Here is a 25,007-nt window from a genome sequence, read left to right on the forward strand (position 1 = left end):
GTCTGTATGTAGTGTGTGTCTGTGCAGTGTCACTGTGTACAATGTCTGTGTGTCTGTGTGTACAGTGCGTCTGTGTACATTGTGTCTGTGTACGGTGTGTAGTGTTCCTGTGTAGTGTGTGTGTGTCTGTGAGCAGCAGGTAGTGCAGGAACACACAGGGGATTGTCAGTTCTTTAGTCAGTTGTGGCATCGTGTTGCTGTGTGTGCACATGGCTGCGGAGCTGATGAGGCGAAGGGTGGAGGAGGTTGAGCTGATAAGATGAAGGGTGGAGGAGGTATCTGCTGCTGACCTCCGACCTCATGTGCTGATGTGCTGTGTGTTTCCTGGTTTAGATCATTGTCCTCGTTCGACCAGCAGACCAAACTCTCTCTCCTTTAACACATCTCTGTTCTCTCTCTCTCTCTCTCTCTCTCTCTCTCTGTCTCTCTCTCTCTCTCTCCTTTAACACATCTCTAATGTATCTCTCTCTCTGTCTCTCTTTCTCTTTCTCTCTCTCTCTCTCTCTCTCTCTCTCTCTCTCTCTCTCTCTCTTTCTCTTTCTCTCTCTCTCTCTCTCTCTCTCTCTCTCTCTCTCTCTCTCTCTCTAATACCTCTCTAATGTCTCTCTCTCTCTCTCTCTCTCTCTCTCTCTCTCTCTCTCTCTCTCTCTCTCTCTCTAATACCTCTCTAATGTCTCTCTCTCTCTCTCTCTCCCCCCCAGGCGACTGAGGGTGACAGCGGGGACATGGACCTCAGTGGTCTCCCTGAGACAGCCGTGGACTCTGAGGAAGACGACGATGAGGAGGAGCTGGAGCGTGCGTCAGACCCCCTGATGAGCCGGGACATCGTGAGGGACTGCCTGGAGAAAGACCCCATGGACCGGACCGACGACGACATCGGTGGGTCCTGGTCCTGGTCCTGGTTCTGTTCCTGGGGAGCAGGAACAGGTCCTGGTTCTTGTTCTGGTTCTGGTCCTGGTTCTGGAGCAGGTCCTTGTTCTGGGGAAGAGGAACAGCAGTCTGTCTCTGTCTGGGCAGCCTCATATGAGGAAGAGGAGGATACAGCCACCCCCCCCTTGTGTTTTCTAGGTCACCCCTCCTCTCCCACCACATTAAACTTTCATCGCCGCCTCGCGCACGCCTCTGTTGCCGTGCCAACCCCAGGTCAGCCCAGCCCAGACTACCGCTGGGGGAGGGGGCTGGTGTTGGGGTCCTTGGGTTCAGTCTGAGTTCTTTAGCGTCTTAGCTTAGCAGCACTTTGCCCGGCGCAGCCTAGCTCCCACAGCCCTGGAGTTAAGGGGCGCTGTGACGCTAGCTCCCACAGCCCTGGAGTTAAGGGGCGCTGTGACGCTAGCTCCCACAGCCCTGGAGTTAAGGGGCTCTGTGATGCTAGCTCCTAGAGCACTGGAGTTAAGGGGCGCTGTGATGCTAGCTCCAACAGCCCTGGAGTTAAGGGGTACAGTGATGCTAGCTGCCAGAGCCATGGAGTTAAGGGGCGCTGTGATGCTAGCTGCCAGAGCCATGGAGTTAAGGGGCGCTGTGATGCTAGCTCCCAGAGCCATGGAATTAAGGGGTACAGTGATGCTAGCTGCCAGAGCCCTGGAGTTAAGGGGTACGGTTAGGCTACCTCCCAGAGCCCTGGAGTTAAGGGGTACAGTGAGGCTAGCTCCCAGAGCCCTGGAGTTAAGGGGCTCTGAGATGCCAGCTACCAAACTACAGATCAGATCCCTTATGGGCGGCCTGACGGCTCCAGTTGGTTGGACCATACAGGGGTCAGAGGTCATATCGACCGAGGCATCAGAGCGGAGCAGCGAGGAGACAAGCTTTCACTGGAGGTTGTTCAGGGTCGACATCAGACCGCTCTCATGCATGCCCTCACGTGCACGCTCCTGTCCAACATGAGATCAGACTGTCCTCTCTGTCTCCTCTGGCCGTCAGGAATCATCTCAACCTCTCTCTCTCTTTCCTGTACCTCTCTCTCTTTCTCCTTACTTCTTCCTCTCTCTCCCTCTCTCTCTCTCTCCTTATCTCTCTCTTTCTCCTTACTTCTTCCTCTCTCTCCCTCTCTCTCTCTCTCCTTATCTCTCTCTCTCTCTCTCTCTCTCTCTCTCTCTCTCTCTCTCTCTCTCTCTCTCTCTCTCTCCTTCTCTCTCTATGGCGCTCTCTCTCCTGACCTGTCTCCCTCTGTCCTGACCTGTCTCTCTCTCTCTCTCCTGACCTCTGTCTCTCCTGACCTGTCTCTCTCTCTCCTGACCTGTCTCTCTCTCTCTCTCCTGACCTCTGTCTCTCCTGACCTGTGTCTCTCTCTCTCTCAGAACAACTGCTGGAGTTCATGCACCAGCTGCCGGCCTTCGCCAACATGACGATGTCGGTGCGCCGCGAGCTCTGTGCGGTGATGGTGTTCGCCGTGGTGGAGCGCGCGGGCACCGCCGTGCTCAACGACGGAGAGGAGGTGGGTGTGTCTACAACATGTTATGTCTATATAACATGTTGTATCATTGTGTATATAACATGTTGTGTTGTGTATAGCATGTTGTGTATAACATGTTGTATCATTGTGTATATAACATGTTGTGTTGTGTATAGCATGTTGTGTATACAACATGTTGTGTTGTGTATAACATGTTGTGATGTGTGTATAACATGTTGAGTTTATAACATGTTTTATCATCGTGTATTAAACATATTGTTTCATTGCGTATATAACATGTTTTATAACATGTTGTGTGTATAACATGTTGTATAACATGTTGTGTTGTGTGTATAACATGTTGTGTTGTGTGTGTGTAACATGTTTAACATGTGCTGCTCCAGCTGGACTCGTGGTCGGTGATCCTGAACGGCTCGGTGGAGGTGCTCCACCCAGAGGGCCGGGCGGAGATCCTCTGCATGGGGAACAGCTTCGGGGTCAGCCCCACCCTGGAGAAGGAGTTCATGAAGGGGGTGATGAAGACCAAGGTGGACGACTGCCAGGTACAGACAGACAGACAGTCAGACAGACAGACAGACAGACAGACAGACATTGTTTCGGTGCAGATGGGTGGTGTCTAACCCCTGGTTTGGTTTGCTTTGGGTGTAGTTTGTGTGCATTGCGCAGCAGGACTACTGCTGCATCCTGAATCAGGTGGAGAAGAACATGCAGAAGGTGGAGGAGGAGGGCGAGATCGTCATGGTGAAGGAGCACCGAGAGCTGGACCGGACCGGGACCCGCAAGGGCCACATCGTCATCAAGGTGAAGACCCCCCCCATAGCCCTGCTAGGACCCGGTCCCCCAGAGACCTGCTAGGACCTGGTCCCCCAGAGACCTGCTAGGACCCGGTCCCCCAGAACCCTGCTAGGACCTGGTCCCCCATAGCCCTGCTAGGACCCGGTCCCCCAGAGACCTGCTAGGACCTTGTCCCCCAGAGACCTGCTAGGACCTGGTCCCCCAGAGACCTGCTAGGACCTGGTCCCCCAGAGACCTGCTAGGACCCGGTCCCCCAGAACCCTGCTAGGACCCGGTCCCCCAGAGACCTGCTAGGACCTGGTCCCCCAGAGACCTGCTAGGACCCGGTCCCCCAGAGACCTGCTGGGACCTGGTCCCCCAGAGACCTTCTGGGACCTGGTCCCCCAGAACCCTGCTAGGACATGGTCCCCCAGAGACCTGCTAGGACCTGGTCCCCCAGAGACCTGCTAGGACCCGGTCCCCCAGAGACCTGCTGGGACCCGGTCCCCCAGAGACCTGCTAGGACCCGGTCCCTCAGAGACCAGCTGGGACCCGGTCCCCCAGAGACCTGCTGGGACCTGGTCCCCCAGAGACCTGCTAGGACCCGGTCTGGGACCTATAAAATATCTGATAATTGTTCTTGACAATAACAATCCTCCTCCTCCTCCTCTTCCTCGTCCTCAGGGTACGACGGAGCGTCTGACGATGCACCTGGTGGAGGAGCATTCGGTGGTGGACCCCACCTACATCGAGGACTTCCTGCTGACCTACCGCACCTTCCTGTCCAGCCCCATGGTGGTCGGCAAGAAGCTGCTGGAGTGGTTCCACGACCCCAGCCTCAGGGACAAGGTAGGGGTCACGACCTTTCCCCTCTAACCCCAAGCCTCAGGGGCATGGTAGGGGTCACGACCTTTCCCCTCTAACCCCCAGCCTCAGGGACAAGGTAGGGGTCACGACCTTTCCCCTCTAACCCCCAGCCTTAGGGGCACGGTAGGGGTCATGACCTTTCACCTCTAAACCCCAGCCTCAGGGATAAGGTGGGGGTCACAACCTTTCATCATTAACCCCAAGTCTCCTAGGTAACGTGTGTTGACGGTCTGTCTCCTAGGTAACGCGTGTTGACGATCTGTCTCCTAGGTAACGTGTGTTGACGGTCTGTCTCCTAGGTAACGTGTGTTGACGGTCTGTCTCGTAGGTAACGTGTGTTGACGGTCTGTCTCCTAGGTAAAATGTGTTGAGGGTCTCCTAGGTAACATGTGTTGAGGGTCTCCTAGGTAACGTGTGTTGAGGGTCTCCTAGGTAACGTGTGTTGAGGGTCTCCTAGGTAACGCGTGTTGAGGGTCTCCTAGGTAACGTGTGTTGACGGTCTGTCTCCTAGGTAATGTGTGTTGAGGGTCTCCTAGGTAACGCGTGTTGAGGGTCTCCTAGTTAACGCGTGTTGATGGTCTCCTAGGTAACGTGTGTTGACGGTCTCCTAGGTAACGTGTGTCGAGGGTCTCCTAGGTAACGTGTGTTGACGTCTCCTAGGTAACGTGTGTTGACGGTCTCCTAGGTAACGTGTGTCGAGGGTCTCCTAGGTAACGTGTGTTGAGGGTCTCCTAGGTAACGTGTGTTGAGGGTCTCCTAGGTAACGTGTGTTGAGGGTCTCCTAGGTAACGCGTGTTGAGGGTCTCCTAGTTAACGCGTGTTGATGGTCTCCTAGGTAACGTGTGTTGACGGTCTCCTAGGTAACGTGTGTCGAGGGTCTCCTAGGTTACGTGTGTTGACGTCTCCTAGGTAACGCGTGTGGTGCTGCTGTGGGTCAACAACCACTTCAACGACTTTGAGGGCGACGCGGCGATGACCCGCTTCCTGGAGGAGTTCGAGAACAACCTGGAGAGAGAGGTGAGACAGCAGACCGTTATAACATCATAACATAGCATCATAACATGACAGCATAACCTAGAACAAAGCATCATGAAATAACCTACAACATCATAACAAAGCATCATGGATCACCTATAACATCATGACATAGTATCATAACATGACAGCATAACCTGGAACAAAGCATCATGAATCACCTATCACATCATAACATAGAATCATAACATGACAACATAACCTAGAACAAAGCATCATGAATCACCTATAACATCATAACATAGTATCATAACATGACAACATAACCTGGAACAAAGCATCATGAATCACCTATAACATCATAACATAGTATCATAACATGACAACATAACCTGGAACAAAGCATCATGAATCACCTATAACATCATAACATAGTATCATAACATGACAACATAACCTGGAACAAAGCATCATGAATCACCTATAACATCATAACATAGTATCATAACATGACAACGTAACCTGGAACAAAGCATCATGAATCACCTATAACATCATAACATGATAACATAACCTAAAACAAAGCATCATGAAATAACCTACAACATCATAACATAGCATCATAAGATAAGCTATAACATAGCATCATAAGATGGTATCATAACATAGCGTCATAACATAGCATCATAACATTACCTATAGCATCACATCATAACCTATAACATACTTATAACATAACTATAATATAACATACCGTTATATCATAACCTATAACATGGCATCATAACATTACCTATAAAATCATAACATAACCTATAACGTGATAACATACATTGTATCCTAACCTGTAACACCATGAGCTATAACACCATGAGCTATAACACCCTAGCCTGTTACACCATGAGCTATAACATAGCATCATAACATAGCATCATAACATAGCATCATAACATAGCGTTATACCGTGAGCTCTAACACCCTAGCCTGTGTTTTCCAGAGGATGTGCGGCCACCTGCGGCTCCTGAACATTGCGTGCGCGGCGAAGGCGAAGGCCCGTGTGGTGACGCTGACCCGGGCCTCGCGGGACGCCCCGCTGGCCTTCAGCCTGCTGGGGGGGCAGGACAAGGGCTTCAGGGTGTTCATCGACGCCGTGGAACCCGGGAGCAAGGCAGCAGAGAGCGGCCTGAAGAGGGGAGACCAGGTCAGGGCCAGGGCTCGAAGGCTCTCACCGTACCAGACATGGCCTGGAACAATGACATCAACTAACCCTGTCTGTCTGTCTGTCTGTCTGTCTGTCTGTCTGTCTGTGTAGATCCTGGAGGTCAACGGTCAGAACTTCGAGAACGTCCAGCTGATGAAGGCCAACGAGATCCTGAAGAACAACACCCACCTGTCAATCACGGTGAAGACCAACCTGCTAGGTGAGAGGCCACAGGGAGCACAGACCAACCGCAACCTCTATCCACAAACAAAAAAGTAGAATTTAAATTTAAATTTAACATTCATTTAATAAATCTCTCTCTCCCTCCCCCTCTCCCCCTCTCTCCCTCCCCCTCTCCCTCCCCCCCCCCCCCCCCCCCCCCCCCCCCCACAGTGTTTAAGGACCTCCTGGCCCGCCCGGACCAGGAGCCCTCTGAGGGCGAGGTGGAGGAGGAGGTGGAGAGGAAGAACGGCGCCCCCCACCTCCCCAAGATCGGAGACCTGAAGAAGGCCAGCCGCTTCTCCATCCCCGACCTGGCTGTGGACGTGGAGCAGGTCTGCTCTCAACATCACATGAACATCCCCTTAAGATCACAACATCACCTTAACATTACAACATCACCTTAACATCACAACATCACATTAACATCATCCTTAAGATAACATCACCTTAACATTACAACATCACCTTAACATCACCGTAAGATCACAACATCACCTTAACATTACAACATCACCTCCTTGAACATCACAACATCACATTAACATCATCCTTAAGATAACATCACCTTTACATTACAACATCACCTTAACATCACCTCCTAGAACATCACAACATCACTTTAACATCACAACATCACATTAACATCACCTACACCATCACATTAACATCACCTACAATATCACATTAACATCACCTTAACATCACATAGAAAATCATAACACCTTAACATCACCTAGAACATCAAAACATCACCTTAACATCACAACATCACCTTAACATAACATCACCTAGAATATCATAACATAGCATCACAACATCACCTACAATATCACCTAGAAAATCACAACATCACCATAACATAAACTAGAACTTCCTTCCCAGCATCTTAACATGACCTAGAACATCAAACCCAGCATATTAACATGGCCTATAGCATAACCTAGAACATCAAACCCAGCATCTTAACATGACCTAGAACATAACCTAGAACATCAAACCCAGCATCTTAACATGACCTAGAACATAACCTAGAACATCAAACCCAGCATCTTAACATAACCTAGAACTTCCAACCCAGCATCTTAACATGACCTAGAACATAACCTAGAACTTCCAACCCAGCATCTTAACATGACCTATAGCATAACCTAGAACATCAAACCCAGCATCTTAACATGACCTAGAACATAACCTAGAACATCAAACCGAGCATCTTAACATAACCTAGAACTTCCAACCCAGCATCTTAACATGACCTAGAACATAACCTAGAACTTCCAATCCAGCATCTTAACATGACCTACAACAAACCGAGCATCGTAACATGACCTATAACATTGCCCCCTCCCTCTCTCTCCCCTCAGGTGCTGGCCCTGGAGAAGAGCAGCAAGAAGGGGAAAGGCGGCACGGTGGGCGGCCGCAACAAGCTCAAGAAGATCTTCGACAAGACACTCACCAGCATCCTGCCCCCAAAGCCCTACAAGTAAACAACACAACAATAACACAACACATTAACACAACGCTCACCAGCATCCTGCCCCCAAAGCCCTACAAGTAAACAACACAACAATAACACAACATCAACACAATAACAATAACACAACGCTCACCAGCATCCTGCCACCAAAGCCCTACAAGTAAACAACACAACAATAACACAACAACAACACAATAACAATAACACAACGCTCACCAGCATCCTGCCCCCAAAGCCCTACAAGTAAACAACACAACAATAACACAACATCAACACAATAACAATAACACAACGCTTACCAGCATCCTGCCCCCAAAGCCCTACAAGTAAACAACACAACAATAACACAACAACAACACAATTACAATAACACAACGCTCACCAGCATCCTGCCCCCATAGGCCTACAAGTAAACAACACAACAATAACACAACACATTAACACAACGCTCACCAGCATCCTGCCCCCAAAGCCCTACAAGTAAACAACACAACAATAACACAACATCAACACAACAAGACAACATCAACAACAACACAATTACAATAACACAACGCTCACCAGCATCCTGCCCCCGAAGCCCTACAAGTAAACAACGCAACAACACAACATCAACACAACACAAGACAATGCTCACCATCAATAAATATTAATATACTAGACATGTATCAGTTAATATTCATATACTAGACATATATCAGTAAGTATTCATATGCTAGACATGTATCAGTAAGTATTCATTTGCTAGACATATATTAGTAAATATTGATATACTAGACATATCAGCATTATTCATATACTAGACATACATCAGTAAGTTTTCATATACTAGACATATGTCAGTAAGTTTTCATATACTGGACATATATAAGTAAGTATTCATAGACTAGACATATATCAGTAAATATTAATATACTAGACATATATCAGTATTATTCATATACTAGCACTATAAGTGTGGGCGTGTACCTCTCAGTGTTCACTTCCTCTCAGACAGGAAGTGCTGGTGATTTTATGGGATGTGTGTTGATGGCTGTGACTCCACCTCTCCCCTACACAACACCGCCCCCTGCCTGCCACCGACAGAACTGCTCCCTCACCCCGCCCGCCCTCTCCCTCCTGTTTCCATAGCGACGTGGCGGTGGGCCAATCGCAGGACGACAGCATCGTGGGCATGAAGCAGTCCAAGCAGATTCCGGCGGCGCTGCCCGTCAGCGGTAACCTGTCCTCCTCTAACCCCGACCTGCTGCAGACACACCATCGCATCCTGGACTTCAACAACCAATCAGGTGAGGGCTGACCGCAGGTCACCTGCTCATATACAGTATACTGTGTAAAGTATGATATATACAGTATACTGGATGATATATATACAAACAGTATGCAGTATGATATATACAGTATGCAGTATGATCTATAAAGTATACAGGATGATGTATACAGTATGATATATATACAGTATACAGTATGATATATAGACACACACAGTATGCAGTATGATATATACAGTATACAGTATATATATATAGACACACAGTATACTGGATGATGTATACAGTATAATATATCTAGTATACAGTATGATATACAGTATTATATACATACAGTAAACAGAATGATATATACAGAATACAGTATAATATACAGTATTATACATTGAACAGTCTGATATATAGTATTATATATACTGTATACAGTATGATATACAGTATTATATACATACAGTAAACCGTATGATATATATACAGAATACAGTATAACATACAGTATTATATACATACAGTAAACAGTATGGTATATAGTATTATATATACAGTATGATGTACAGTATGATATATATATATATACAGTATACAGGATTTTATACACACACAGTGTACAGTACTATATACAGTATACAGTGTTATATACAGTATACAGTGTGATATACAGTATTATATACAGTATACAGTATTATATACAGTATACAGTGTGATATACAACATTATATATCTAAAGTATACAGTATGATATATATCTCTGGGACAGACCTCTCGGACCAGGTCCTGGGGTGTAGAGTACTAAGTGGTCCCCTGTGCCCCCCCCCAGACCTCTCGGACCAGGTCCTGGGGTGTAGAGTACTAAGTGGTCCCCTGTGCCCCCCCCCAGACCTCTCGGACCAGGTCCTGGGGTGTAGAGTACTAAGTGGTCCCCTGTGCCCCCCCCCAGACCTCTCGGACCAGGTCCTGGGGTGTAGAGTACTAAGTGGTCCCCTGTGCCCCCCCCCAGACCTCTCGGACCAGGTCCTGGGGTGTAGAGTACTAAGTGGTCCCCTGTGCCCCCCCCCAGACCTCTCGGACCAGGTCCTGGGGTGTAGAGTACTAAGTGGTCCCCTGTGCCCCCCCCCAGACCTCTCGGACCAGGTCCTGCGGGTGTTCAAGGCGGACCAGCAGTCGCGCTACATCATGATCGGTAAGGACACCACGGCGAGGGAGGTGGTGGCGCAGAGCATCCGGGAGTTCGCCCTGACCGCCACGGCCGACGCCTACTCGCTGTGCGAGGTGTCCGTCACCCCGGAGGGCGTGATCAAGCAGAGACGCCTCCCGGAGCAGCTGTCCAAGCTGGCCGACCGCATCCAGCTCAGCGGCAGGTCAGACCCTCCCCCTCTCTGACTCCCCCTCCTGACTCCCCCTCTCTGACTCCCCCTCTCTGACTCCCCCTCCCCCCTCCTGACTCCCCCTCTCTGACTCCCCCTCTCTGACTCCCCCTCCTGACTCCCCCTCTCTGACTCCCCCTCTCTGACTCCCCCTCCCCCTCCTGACTCCCCCTCTCTGACTCCCCTCCCCCTCTCTGACTCCCCCTCCTGACTCCCCCTCTCTGACTCCCCCTCTCTGACTCCCCCTCCTGACTCCCCCTCTCTGACTCCCTCTCTCTGACTCCCCCTCTCTGACTCCCTCTCTCTGACTCCCCCTCTCTGACTCCCCCTCCTGACTCCCCCTCCTGACTCCCCCTCTCTGACTCCCCCTCTCTGACTCCCCCTCCCCCTCCTGACTCCCCCTCCCCCTCCTGACTCCCCCTCCCCCTCCTGACTCCCCCTCTCTGACTCCCCCTCTGGGAGTTGTTTCACATGTTCTGCAGAAAAAAAGCGTGCCTAAAAAAGAATTGATCCGGTTTGCAGCCAGCCTTCCCCCGTCCCCGCGGTAACCCCTCCCCCGTCTCCGCGGTAACCCCCCCCCCCCCCCCCAGGTACTACCTGAAGAGCAACATGGAGACGGAGACGCTGTGCTCGGACGAGGACGCCCAGGACCTCCTGCGGGAGGGCCAGATCTGCCTGCTGCAGCTGAGCACGGTGGAGGTGGCCACGCAGCTCAGCATGCGGGCCTTCACGCTGTTCTGCGCCATCGAGCCCACCGAGTACATCGACGACCTCTACAAGCTGCGCTCGCGGGCCGGCCCCGCTGCCCTGAAGCGCTTCGAGGACGCCATCAACCAGGAGACCTTCTGGGTGGCCAGCGAGGTGACTCGGGAGCCCCACCAGCTCAAGAGGATGAAGACCGTCAAGCACTTCATCAAGATCGCCCTGCACTGCCGCGACTGCAAGAACTTCAACTCCATGTTCGCCATCATCAGGTGAGCCTCAGGGGGCCGGCTTGGGGGTCTGGTCTGGTCTGGTCTGGGGGTCTGGTCTGGTCTGGTCTGGGGGTCTGGTCTGGTCTGGTCTGGGGGTCTGGTCTGGTATGGGGGGGTGTGTGACGGTCTGGTCTGGGGATATGTGGGGGCTTCACCCAGCGGTTCGATCCCCAGCTCAGGTTCTCCTGTTCTTCCACCAGTGGACCATATGAACCCACGTGTCCCTGTAGCCTCTGACCTCTGACCTCTGCCCTCTGCCCTCCCAGCGGTCTGAACCTGGCCCCCGTGTCCCGGCTGCGGGGGACCTGGGAGAAGCTGCCCAGTAAGTACGAGAAGCTGTTCGGGGACCTGCAGGACCTGTTCGACCCGTCCAGGAACATGGCCAAGTACCGCAACGTGCTCAACAACCAGAACCTGCAGCCGCCCATCATACCGCTGTTCCCCGTCATCAAGAAGGACCTCACCTTCCTCCACGAAGGTAGACCCCGCCCCCTACCCCCACCCTCCTACCCCCACCCTCCACCACCCCACCCTCCTACTGCTCCTCCCCTCCCCCTCCCACAATGCATTGCGGCGTGCGGGCGTCCCCCTGACATGCCTTCTGTCCCCAGGGAACGACTCCAAGGTGGACGGGCTCATCAACTTTGAGAAGATGAGGATGATCGCCAAGGAGATCCGCCACGTGGGCCGCATGGCCTCCGTCAACATGGACCCCGCCCTCATGTTCAGAACCAGGTACCCTCTAGGACCAGGGCTCCTCTAGAACCAGCACCAGGTCACCTCTAGAACCAGCACCAGGTCTCCTCTAGAACCAGGTCTCCTCTAGAACCAGGTACCCGCTAGGACCAGGGCTCCTCTAGAACCAGGTCTCTTCTAGAACCAGCACCAGGGCTCCTCTAGAACCAGGTACCCTCTAGGACCAGGGCTCCTCTAGAACCAGGGCTCCTCTAAAACCAGCACCAGGGCTCCTCTAGAACCAGGGCTCCTCTAGAACCAGGACCAGCACCAGGTCTCCTCTAGAACCAGAGCTCCTCTAGAACCAGCACCAGGACCAGGTGACCTCTAGAACCAGGACCTGGTCTCCTCTAGAACCAGGACCAGGTCTCCTCTAGAACCAGGACCAGGATCAGGTCTCCTCTAGAACCAGGACCAGGTCTCCTCTAGAACCAGGACCAGGTCTCCTCTAGAACCAGGACCAGGTCTCCTCTAGAACCAGGACCAGGTCTCCTCTAGAACCAGGTTCCCCATGGCCCTGATTCCTGTATTAGTTCTGTACCATGTGCAGCAGCCCTACTGGTCCGCCTCGCTAGCATCACTGGTTCAGCTCAATAAGTCCACGCCTCTACTTCAGCAGCCGTCTCCTTGACGACCGTTTCCTTAGCGACCGGCTCCTCCCACTCTGTCTGTCTAGCGTGTGTTGCTGGTGGCCTACATGTTTGTCCAATCATATCCTCTCTGTGGGTCATGTGACGTCCTCTTCCTGGTTCTGTCGTCATGTGATCCCTCTGCTCCTCATGTGATTGGTTACTGCTTCTCTTTGGTGATCTTGGTGATCTGTCCTGCCCTAAGCTTGTCTTCTCTCTCTCCCACACACTCTGACTCTCTCTGACTCTCTCTCTCTCTCGCTCTCTCTCTCTCTCTCTCACACTCTCTCTCTCACTCTCTGTCTCTCTCTCTCTCTCTCTCTCTCTCCAACACACTCTCACTCTCTCACACTCTCTCTCTTACACTTTCTCTCTCTCTCCCTCTCTTTCTCTCTCTCTCTCCCACACACTCTCTCTCTCTCTCACTCTCCCACTCCGACTCTCTCTCTCTCTCTCTCTCTCTCTCTCTCTCTCTCTCTCTCTCTCTCTCTCTCTCTCCCACACACTCTTTCTCTCTCACTCTCCCACTTCGACTCTCTCTCTCTCTCTCTCTCTCTCTCTCCCTTCATTCCTCTCTTCCTGCTGCTGCTTCTCTGTGGTGACTTCCTGTAGGAAGAAGAAGTGGAGGAGTTTAGGGTAAGTCTTCAGCGCCCTTTAACCTCTGACCTTTAACCTCTGACCTGTCACCTTTAACCGCTGACCTCTCCATGGCCTTGATTTCTGCTACTTCCTTCAGCGCTTGCCTTTGATTCGTCACCCTAACATGATGTCAGTCTTGCCATAATCAGCTCCACCAATCAGACAGCTGCATCTGCTATACCAGGGGTGCCCAATACGTCGGTCAATATCGATCGGTCGATCAGTCCATGGCTCATTGACAATTTGGCAACTTACTCACTGAAGTATCCAACCATGAGGACATGTGCCACCTCCTCAACAGTATCTGGCTCTCCTTATTTATGCCATTCAGCCTTTTCCCACATGAAGATTATTAATCCAAATGCCGTTCCACCATCACTGATGGTCATTTGGATCCTGCTGGAGACTAGCTACCAGCAGCTACTGTCCAGACTATCAAACCCTGGCTGACTCCATTCAGTGCAAGTCATCGGAATTTATACTTAGTTTATATGAACAAATATATGTTTAGTCTTTTTTTATGTAGGTAGATTTTTTTTGCCCTGCTCATTTTGAAAGTAGCTCGCAAGCCTGAAAATGTGTGGGCACCCCAGTACTATACTGTAGAGACTACTGTATATCTACTGTACTGTACTGTAGAGACTACTGTATGTCTACTCTACTGTACTGTTGAGACTACTGTATGTCTACTGTATATCTACTGTACTGTAGAGACTACTGTATATGTACTGTACTGTACTGTAGCGACTACTGTATATCTACTGTACTGTAGAGACTACTGTATATCTACTCTGCTGTATTGTACTGTAGAGACTACTGTTTAGCTACTCTACTGTACTGTAGAGACTACTGTATATCTACTGTACTGTACTCTGATGTAGAGACTACTGTATATCTAATGTACTGTACTATAGAGACTACTGTATATCTACTGTACTGTACTGTAGACTACTGTATATCTACTGTACTATACTCTCACTCTACTTGTGGGACTGTTGGTTTGAGAGGTGCATCTGTCTGATGGTTGGACCTCTTACTGGAGATTGACTGATGGCTGATTGGTTTGTTTGAATAATCTGATGTATGCAGCAGCCGTGTGACCAGATGTTTAGAACTAACAGTTTGCATCCAGTGGTTTACAATAGAACTGAGTGCAGCTGGTGTTTAACTGAGAGCTGAACTCTAGGGCAGATCATGTGACTCCACATCCTGCTCTACTATTGGCTAACCGACCTCAACCCTTTAACCTGCTGCCAATGCCTGGAATGTCACAAGTTCCTCTCTGCATGTCATTGTATGTAGCTGTTTTGACACACACACACACACACACACACACACACACACAGGAGGCTGAATATAAAACTGCATATTTATCTTGTCTCTTTTGTGTTTCTGTCGTCTGTGCGTCTGCAAATGTGCAATTCTCTTTGTTTGCGTTTGTATGGGGATGCACCTTTTATTATGGTGGTGTGTGTACGACCTGTGTGTGTGCATTTGTGTGTTTCCTGTTTATGTGTGTTCACTTTGTGTTCCGTGTGTGTGTGTGTGTGTGTGAATCTGTTTGTGTTGTCTGTGTTCTGTGTGCGTTTGTGCATGTTTGTGTGAATGTCTTTTTGTATTCTCTTTGTGTGTGTGTTCTCTGTGTGCGTGGGGTGTGTGTGTGTGTGTGTGTTTTCTCTCTGTGCGTGCGGCGTTTGTGTGTGTGTATGTTCTGTGTGTGTGTGCGTGCGTGCGGTGTGTGTGTGTGTTCTCTGTATGGGTGCGTGCGTTGTGTGTGTGTGTTCTCTGTGTGTGCGGTGTGTGTGTTCTCTGTGTGTGTGTGTGTTCTCTGTGTGTGCGGTGTGTGTGTTCTCTGTGTGTGTGTGTGTGTGTGTTCTCTGTGTGTGTGTGTGTTCTCTGTGTGTGTGCGTGCGGTGTGTGTGTGTGTATAAGCAGGTCTCTGAGCCAGGGCAGTGCCAACGCGGCGGTTCTGGACGTCAGTCAGGCCGGCGGCCATAAGAAGCGTGTACGGCGCAGCTCCTTCCTGAACGCCAAGAAGCTGTACGAGGACGCGCAGATGGCCCGCAAGGTGAAGCAGTACCTGGCCCACCTGCGGCTGGACGACAGCGAGGACAGCCTGCAGGCGCTGTCCCTCCAGTGCGAGCCCTCCGTCTGCACGCGTGAGTCCCCCGCTGGAACCTCGCTAGAACCTCACACACTTGGACCTCAAACTAGAACCGCGCACACTAGAACCTCAAACTAGAACTGCGCTAGAACCTCGCACACTAGAACCTCAAACTAGAACCTCACTAGAACCGCGCTAGAACCTCGCACACTAGAACCTCAAACTAGAACCGCGCTTCACCCTCACACACTAGAACCTCACACACTAGAACCTCAAACTAGAACCTCACACACTAGAACTTCACTAGAACCTCACACTAGAACTGCGCTAGACCCTCACACACTAGAAGCTCACACGCTAGAACCGCACTAGATCCTCACACTAGAACCTCACTAGAACTTCACACACTAGAACCTCACACGCTAGAACCTCAGACTAGAACCTGCCAAATGCTAACAGCTTACAACTAACTGCTCTCTCTCAGTTCCTAAAATCCTGCTAACGGCTAACGGCTAACGGATAATGGCTAATGGCTAATGTCTCTCTCAGTCCCTAAGATCCCGAGCGGGCGACGGTCGGACACGTCTCCGGTGGTGGCGCGGGCGGCTAGCCAGCAGCGCGGGCAGCTAGCGCGGGGGGGCCCCGGCCTTCAGGTCCCTGCCGTAGCCCTCTACCCCTCCCGCAAGAAGGTCCCAGTGAAGGACCTGCCCCCCTTCGGTGAGACCTGGAGGGTCACTACCCTGCACTCTGCTGCCACCTGGTGGCCGTGTGTACCACTGCATTCTGCTGCCACCTGGTGGCCGTGTGTACCACTGCATTCTGCTGCCACCTGGTGGCCGTGTGGAACACTACACTCTGCTGCCACCTGGTGGCCGTGTGTAACACTGCACTCTGCTCCACAGGCACCAGCTCTCCTCACTCCCTGAAGAAGATCTTGTCTCTGTCGGAGGAGGGGACCGACAGACAGAGGAGACCCCAAGAGGACACGGTGTCCAACACCTCCTCCCAGCTCTCCTCCCCGCCCACCTCCCCGCAGAGCTCTCCCAAGAAGGGTAAGACCTGGTACCTCCCCCACGCCCTCAGATATGAACCGTCTCCATGGTGACCACCACAAAGACACCCCATTGTGATGGTTGACTGATTTGTTTGCAGGCAAGAGCCGACAAAAATGTACCTACGATTAATATTAAAGTTGCTTTTTATCTTATCTTCTGCTCCTCCTCCTCTTCCTCCTCCTGTCTCTCCTCCTGCTCCTCCTCGCCCTCCTCCTCCTCTTCCTCCTCCTCCTCCCCCTCCTCCCCCTCCTCCTCCTCCTCCCCCTCCTGTCCCTCCTCCTCCCCCTCCCCCTCCTCCTCCCCCTCCTGTCCCTCCTCCTCCCCCTGTCCCTCCTCCCCCTCCTCTTCCTCCTCCTCCTCCTCCTCCTCCCCCTCCTCTTCCTCCTCCTCCTCCCCCTCCTCCCCCTCCTCCTCTTCCTCCCCGTCCTATCCCTCCTCCTCCCCCTCCCCCTCCTCCTCCCCTCCTCTTCCTCCTCCCCCTCCTCCTCCCCCTCCTCCTCCCCTCCTCTTCCTCCTCCCCCTCCTCCTCCTCCTCCTCCTCCTCCCCCTCCTCCTCCTCCTCCTCCTCCCCCTCCCCCTCCTCCTCCTCCTCCTCCTCCTCCCCAGGTGTGTCCAGAGGAGGTGAGAGCTACGCTGAGAGCGGGGTCCACAGCGACGTCTCCTCCCGCTCCAGCCTCCTCAGCACCTCCTCCTTCGACATGCAGGAGCAGCGGAGGCAGCGGAGCTCTGGGGGGGCGGACCCAGCCCTGGGGGGGGGCGGGGCCCGGCTGGAGAGACGGGCCCCCACCGACCCGGACCAGTACAGCCTGGGGTAGGAGCCCACACACACACACACACACACACACACAGACACAGACACAGACACAGACACAGACACACGCACACACGGACACACACACACATGGACACACACACACACACACACACACATGGACACACACACACACACACACACACACACACACACACACACACACACACACATGGACACACACACACACACAGACACACGCACACACGGACACACACACACACTCACACACACAAGGACACACGGACACACACACACACACGGACACACGCACACACACACGGACACACGCACACACATGGACACACACACACACACACGGACACACGCACACACTCCCACACACAAGGACACACGGACACACACACACAGACACACGAACACACGCACACACGGACACACTCACACACGGACACAAACACACTCACACAAGGACACACGGACACACACACAGACACACACGGACACACAGACACAAAGACACAAGCACGGGCACACAGACACACAAACACGGACACACGCACGGACACAAACACACACGCAGAAGCACACACACACACAAGAACATGCGCACACAGACGCACGGGCACACACACACACGTGTACACACACACACACACACACACGGACACACACACAGAAGCACACACACAAGGACAAGGGCACACAGACACAGACACACGCACGGGCACACACACGCACATGTACACACACACACACACACACAGAAGCACACACACAAGGACATGGGCACACAGACACACACACACACAAGGCTGACGGCTCGGAGCTGTTCTGAAGCTTCCCTCGGGGTCAGTGTGTCGGGGGGGTCCACGGGGGATGGGGCTGACCTCTCTCCCCCTCTCCCCCCCCCAGCTCCTACTCCTCCATGCAGGACTGCCGCTCCCTGTACGCAGGGGGGCCCACGGTGCTGTCCTCCCCCAGCAGTGAGGAGCTGACGGGGGACCAGGGCGACCGGGTGTCCCTGGACGCGGCCGACAGCGGGCGCGGCTCCTGGACCTCCTGCTCCTCGGGTTCCCATGACAACATCCAGACCATGCAGGGCCGCAGCTGGGAGACGCTGGCCTTCGTGGCGGGGGGCGGCGTGGTGGGCGGCGGCGTCCCGGCCGGGCTGTGGGCCGCCCAGACCCGCGGCAGCTGGGCGTCGGCCAGCTCCTCCTCCTCCTCCTCGGCGGCCTACTGGGGGGAGGAGTCGGAGGGGGACACGGGCACCATCAAGAGGAGGGGCGGGAAGGAGGTGAACGCCGACGGGGAGACCAGCAGCATCACCTCCACGGGCTCGGAGGACGCAAAGCACCGCGCCACGCCCTCGCCCGTCACCACGGGGGGCAAGGGGCTGCTGGGTGAGGTCCTACTGTAGGCCTACCGCACCCGACTGTAGGCCTACCGCACCCTACTGTAGGCCTACCGCACCCCACTGTAGGCCTACCGCACCCCACTGTAGGCCTGCTGTAGTCCTACCGCACCCTACTGTAGGCCTGCTGTAGTCCTACCGCACCCTACTGTAGGCCTACTGTAGTCCTACCACAACCTACTATAGGCCTACTCTAGTCCTACCACACCCTACTGTAGGCCTACTGCACCCTACTCTAGTCCTACTGTAGTCCTACCACACCCTACTGTAGCCCTACTGTAGTCCTACCGCACCCTACTGTAGGCCAACTCTAGTCCTACTGTAGTCCTACCACACCCTACTGTAGTCCTACTCTAGTCCTACCGCACCCTACTGTAGGCCTACTGTACATGCTGTAGTCCTACCACACCCTACTGTAGTCCTACTCTAGTCCTACCGCACCCTACTGTAGGCCTACTGTACATGCTGTAGTCCTACTGTAGTCCTTCCCCAACCTACTGTAGGCCTATCGACTATAGACTATAGTCGTACTGTAGTCCTACTGTAGTCCTACCGCACCCTACTCTAGGCCTACTGTAGTCCTACCGCACCCTATTATAGGGCTACTGTAGTCCTACTGTAGTCCTACCGCACCCTACTCTAGGCCTACTGTAGTCCTACTGTAGTCCTACCGCACCCTATTATAGGGCTACTGTAGTCCTACTGTAGTCCTATCGCATCCTACTGTAGTCCTACCACATCCTACTGTAGTTCTACTGCACCCTACTGTAGTCCTACTGCTACATACTGTAGTTCTACTGCACCGTACTGTAGTCCTACTGCTACATACTGTAGTCCTACTGTAGTCCTACTGTAGTCCTACTGCACCGTACTGTAGTCCTACTGTAGTCCTACTGCACCGTACTGTAGTCCTACTGTAGTCCTACTGCACCGTACTGTAGTCCTACAGCTCTATACGGTAGTCCTACATCCATACAGCTATATAGATAGGGGTTGTGTGTGTGTGTGTGTGTGTGTGTGTGTGTGTGTGTGTGTGTGTGTGTGTGTGTGTGCGTGTGCTGAACTGACCCGTGTTGCTCTGCGTCCGGTTGCCGTAGCGAGGAAGGACGGCCGTTACCGGGAGCCCCCCCCCACCCCCCCGGGCTACACGGCGCTGACCGCCGCCGACCTGCCGGACGCCCCGCCCCCTCCCGCCCCCAGCGCCCCCGTCGCCACGACGGCGGCCGGCCCCCCCTGCAGCCGCCGGCCCCCCGACTACAGCACGGCGCTGCAGCGCTCCCGCATGGTCACGCAGTCACCTGACCTGCAGCACCGCGGCCCCGCCCACGGCCCCGCCCACGGCCCCGCCCACAGCCCCGCCCCCCGCCCGGAGGAGGAGGAGGAGGAGGGTGAGTGTTAGTGAGGCCCGGAGGTGAGAGGTCACGAAGGTCGGGGGGTCACGACCCTGCGCGCTAGCAAAAACTACAACTCCCCCAAGTAGCCCCGCCGAACTACAACCCCCATCACATCCCCGGGGGGGGGGGGGTACGGTGGGCTGTCCCCACGGTTACCAGACCAGTGATCCTCACACCTCCCCCCGTCTCCCTCCTGTCCGTAGAGCTCCTGCATGGAAGGATCTAGATGTTCCGTATGAGACGGTGGCCTTAGAGACCAATGCTAACGCACTGACTCTCTCTCTCTCTCTCTCTCTCTCTCTCTCTCTCTCTCTCTCTCTCTCTCTCTCTCTCTCTCTCTCTCTCTCTCTCTCTCTCAGACGATGAACAGGTGTCTGCAGTCTGAAGGGGGCGGGTCTTCCTGCAGTGATGAGAGGCTCCGCCCAGTAGAAAGGGGCGGGGTCAGAGAGACTGACGTGTAGAAGGACCAATAGACTCATCATCAGTTACGTACGTGCCTGCGGCCTCTGATTGGTGGAGCTGCCGCCGGCCCCGCCCCCTGCCTTAAAGCATCTTTACTGTGAAGACGACAGACTTCTGGCACTTTGGACGGAGACTTCCTGTTAGCGAGAGGGAGGCTTCCTGTTAGAGAGTGGGAGCCCTGGTTGCCGTTAGTAACCGACACAACCGACTGTTGCCATCGGCGACGGACGCGGAATAAATCAAACTGACGTGTTGAGCCTCATCTGCACTTTGTGTTTTAGTACAAGAACAAAACCCAACTTCCTGTCTTACTTCCTGTCCCGCCCCCCTCAGCTCGTCTCTCTTCCTGGACTCTGAGAGACACCCCCCACCCCAACACCAGACCAGTATTATTACACAAACACGCACACATCAACACACATGAGCACACATCAAGACACACAACAACACACACATCAACATACACAATAACACACGCACACAGATTAAAACGCGCACACTGGACCACAACCACGGATCAAATGGCACTTTCAGCACAGCAGCGTGAGGTCAGAGGTCAGCGTGAGGTCAGAGGTCAGCGTGATCCAACGCTGTTCCGAACTCGTTGTTTTTAATCGACTGATGAAGGTCAAAGCACAGGGTCGCGTTACTGCGCCTCTGCACCCGGTCCTGGTCTTCAGGGTCCTGGTCTTCAGGGTCCTGGTCTTCAGGGTCCTGGTCCTGACCCGGGTCCTGGTCTTCAGGGTCCTGGTCGTCACCCGGTCCTGGTCTTCAGGGTCCTGGTCCTCACCCGGGTCCTGGTCTTCAGGGTCCTGGTCCTCACCCGGGTCCTGGTCTTCAGGGTCCTGGTCCTCAACCCGGTCCTGGTCTTCAGGGTCCTGGTCGTCACCCGGGTCCTGGTCTTCAGGGTCCTGGTCCTCACCCCGGTCCTGGTCCTCAACCCGGTCCTGGTCCTCACCCGGGTCCTGGTCCTCAACCCGGTCCTGGTCTTCAGGGTCCTGGTCCTGACCCGGGTCCTGGTCTTCAGGGTCCTGGTCCTCAACCCGGTCTTGGTCCTCACCCGGGTCCTGGTCCTCAACCCGGTCCTGGTTCTCACCCGGGTCCTGGTTCTCACCCCAGTCCTTGTCTTCGGGGTCGCTGACCCCTCGATGACCACTGAGCTGAACCAGCGGTGACCCCTGATGACCCCAGGCGACCCCCGCTGACCCCCCTGTGACCCCTCGACCGCCGGTCACATTGACCAGCGCCGGAGGCTCCGGTAGATGAGGAAGAAGAAGAAGAGCTTCCTGAAGGAAGCTCTCAAAGGTTTTGGATTAATTCTCTGACTTTGTTATTGTCATTTTTTGTAATGGCTGCCGATGGATTGTGGGTAAAATGATGCGTTTGTAAACCGTGGTGAGATCATGTGTATATTAGCACCCGTTTGATAAACAAGTTGCACAACAAGGAGAGCGCAGACGCCGGTTGAGCGGTCATCCCTACATTATCCCCATGCTAATCCCACTGCTAATCCCCATGCTAGTCCCACTGCTATTCCCATGCTAATCCCGTCGATATCCTTATGATAAACCCAATGCTAATCCCACTGCTAATCCTCATGCTAATCCCTCTGCTAATCCTGCCAATACCCCAATGCTAATCCCACTGATAATCCCAATGCTAATCCTTTCAATACCCCAATGCTAATCCCAATACTTATCCGATCAATATCCTAATGCTGATCCCTTCATAGACCCAAAACCTATCCAATGCTAACCCTTTCATACTGCCAATGCTAATCTCAAAGCTAATACCCTCATAATCCTGGCGCTAATAACAATGCTAATCCCTCCATAGACCCACCGCTTATCCCTAAAATAATCCCTTAATATGATAATCCCAGTGATCAACCAATCAAATTCTCAGTGCTAATTCCAGATTAATCCCATCACTGATCCCAATGTTTTCCCAGCTCTAATCTCTGAAAATCCACTCTAATCTAGTCCCACTCTAATCTAATCTCACTCTAATCTCTGCATAGTTCCACTCTAATCTCACTCTAGTCGATTCCCACTCTAATCTCTGCATAGTCCCACTCTAATCTCTGCATAGTCCCACTCTAATCTCTGCATAGTCCCACTCTAATCTCTGCATAGTCCCACTCTAATCTCTGCATAGTCCTACTCTCACCAGTCCCACTCTAATCAGTCCCAGCTCTAATCAGTCCCAGCTCTAATCAGTCCCAGCTCTAATCAGGCGTAGATCACAGCTCGTCAGCCTAGTGGTAGAAGTGTGTTTAATGACTGATGTCATAGACGATGTACATTTAACTGTCCCCTGCATCATTTCTCGTGATACTTCCACATGTATGTCTTTTAAAAAGACAGTTGATGAAGTATGTATCTGTTGTTTTTTTTGTATTTTTAATACAATAATTGTAAATATTGGTTCTATTTTTGTTCAAATGTACTGTTTATGCCTCAACCTCCAGTGGAACGCTGGAGATCAATAAATACTGCGTTAAGAAGCCACCGCCTCACACTTCCTGTTCACGACTTCCTCTTCCCCAATTCCTGTTAGCCACTTCCTGTTATCCATGCCCTCTTATCCACCATGGACCTATTAAAGAAAGGACAGCGAATTAAAAAATGGCGCCCATTCATTCCTATGAAAACTGCTCAATGGCGCAGGGTAACATCAAGGAGAGATTTGCTCGCGCACCATGGGAGCCAGCCACGCCCTGCTGCATTAAATGCCGGATGCAGAAATATTCTCGTTGTCTAGCATTGTAGCATCGTAAGGGATGCCTAAAAACCATCGTCATTCATGTTAATTAAAAAGAAAAACCTCGGACACGAGAAGTTAACGGAGCCGTGCGCTGATGCCGGGCCGAGTCAACATTTGTTTCACTACGACTCCTTTTAGCTGCCCACCCCTCCTTCTTCAAAAATAAATAATAATAAAATGGCTGATAAAACGCTTGAGGACGCGTTTTGAAAAGAGAAAACTTAAATTTTATTGGTACATGGTATAAAGATAATTATAAGCCTTTGATTGATATCCAGACATTTTTTGCTGGGACACGTTCCTGTTCCCCACTTGTATTGGAGTGAACAGCGAGATCTACTTCTGGGCCCCATGAATCGAGGGACCACAGAGATTCATGGGGAAAGGATACACAAATGCATTTTGTGATTTATATATAAATGACTCTTTTCTCACAAATACATTTCAATGCACACACAAATGGATATCGGTATGTATAAATGTAAAATAAATCCATAAACAAAAATAAGTTTCACAAACACATTTCTGATCCACACACAAATGCGTCTTGTTTTAAATAAATGTAATATAAATCCATAAATATATTAATTAAAAAATATTTGCAATTTTCATAAAAAATGTATTTGGATGTTGTTACATTCATATACAAACTGTTAAACTTTAATTAACAAGACGCTTTTCATTTGTGAACTTGTTTGGATTTGTGTGTGAACTGGTATGTATTTATATGTGGATTTTTGAGACTCTCCTGACGTGGTTGGATTCACAAATGCATTTTTTTCAACAAGGAACTATCTGTAGCCAATCAGATGCCTCCCTCGTTTTCAGCCAATCACATGACTGCAGTCCCGACCTCTGAAGAATAAGTCTAACCTCCGAGCCTCCCGGTTCCCTCGGTCAAATGTCTGGGAAATAGCGGGGCTTTTGAATGATCGTACATAACAATCTCTAGGTTGCGAAAAAGTCAAAGCTGCGTCACGTTTTGAACTACACACTTTTTCCATCTAGTTTCGACTGGGTTTGGGATTGTCGGTGCCGTTAAAGTAGTAAACGGCACCGACAATCTAAAAACCCAGTCACTGCAGTCATGTGATTGGCTGAAAACGAGGGAGGCATCTGATTGGCTACAGATAGTTCCTTGTTGAAAGAAATGCATTTGTGAATCCAACCACGTCAGGAGAGTCTCAAAAATCCACATACAAATACAGACCAGTTGACACACAAATGCAAACAAGTTTACAAATGAAAAGCGTCTTGTAAATTCAGGTTTAACAGTTTGCATATAAATGTAACAACATCCAAATACATTTTGAGGAAAATTGCAAATATTTTTTAAATTAAGATATTTATGGATTTATATTACATTTATTTAAAACAAAACACATTTGTGTGTGGATCAGAAATGTGTTTGTAAAACTTATTTTTGTTTATGGATTTATTTTACATTTATACATACCGATATCCATTTGTGTGTGCATTGAAATGTATTTGTGAGGAGAGAG

The 25,007-nt window shown here is 51.6% G+C and overlaps 1 protein-coding gene across 5 annotated transcripts in view; it reads left to right on the forward strand.

Annotated features, from left to right (window-relative positions):
• The window catches only part of rapgef2b (Rap guanine nucleotide exchange factor 2b), a 65,160-nt gene extending 41,913 nt beyond the window's left edge, over positions 1 to 23,247 (forward strand). For 2 of the 5 annotated variants that reach the window (XM_079744200.1, XM_079744203.1), the window contains 23 exons: positions 702 to 879; positions 2,295 to 2,431; positions 2,794 to 2,952; positions 3,059 to 3,211; positions 3,869 to 4,033; positions 4,961 to 5,068; positions 6,024 to 6,227; positions 6,339 to 6,447; positions 6,621 to 6,781; positions 7,814 to 7,932; positions 9,058 to 9,215; positions 10,315 to 10,555; positions 11,152 to 11,535; positions 11,802 to 12,013; positions 12,147 to 12,270; positions 13,512 to 13,535; positions 15,474 to 15,697; positions 16,192 to 16,359; positions 16,545 to 16,694; positions 17,304 to 17,508; positions 18,385 to 18,872; positions 19,981 to 20,271; positions 20,637 to 23,247. In XM_079744200.1, coding sequence (XP_079600326.1) covers positions 702 to 879; positions 2,295 to 2,431; positions 2,794 to 2,952; positions 3,059 to 3,211; positions 3,869 to 4,033; positions 4,961 to 5,068; positions 6,024 to 6,227; positions 6,339 to 6,447; positions 6,621 to 6,781; positions 7,814 to 7,932; positions 9,058 to 9,215; positions 10,315 to 10,555; positions 11,152 to 11,535; positions 11,802 to 12,013; positions 12,147 to 12,270; positions 13,512 to 13,535; positions 15,474 to 15,697; positions 16,192 to 16,359; positions 16,545 to 16,694; positions 17,304 to 17,508; positions 18,385 to 18,872; positions 19,981 to 20,271; positions 20,637 to 20,662 — 4,188 coding nt within the window. In that variant the 3' untranslated portion in view covers positions 20,663 to 23,247. Of the gene's footprint in view, positions 1 to 701; positions 880 to 2,294; positions 2,432 to 2,793; positions 2,953 to 3,058; positions 3,212 to 3,868; positions 4,034 to 4,960; positions 5,069 to 6,023; positions 6,228 to 6,338; positions 6,448 to 6,620; positions 6,782 to 7,813; positions 7,933 to 9,057; positions 9,216 to 10,314; positions 10,556 to 11,151; positions 11,536 to 11,801; positions 12,014 to 12,146; positions 12,271 to 13,511; positions 13,536 to 15,470; positions 15,698 to 16,191; positions 16,360 to 16,544; positions 16,695 to 17,303; positions 17,509 to 18,384; positions 18,873 to 19,980; positions 20,272 to 20,636 lie in introns of all 5 variants that reach the window. The other 3 variants (XM_079744204.1, XM_079744201.1, XM_079744202.1) reach the window with 3 other exon arrangements.
• Positions 23,248 to 25,007: the final 1,760 nt, after the last annotated feature.

Source organism: Pollachius pollachius, assembly GCF_949987615.1.
Source record: "Pollachius pollachius genome assembly, chromosome: 10".
NCBI classification, from domain to species: Eukaryota; Metazoa; Chordata; class Actinopteri; order Gadiformes; family Gadidae; genus Pollachius; species Pollachius pollachius.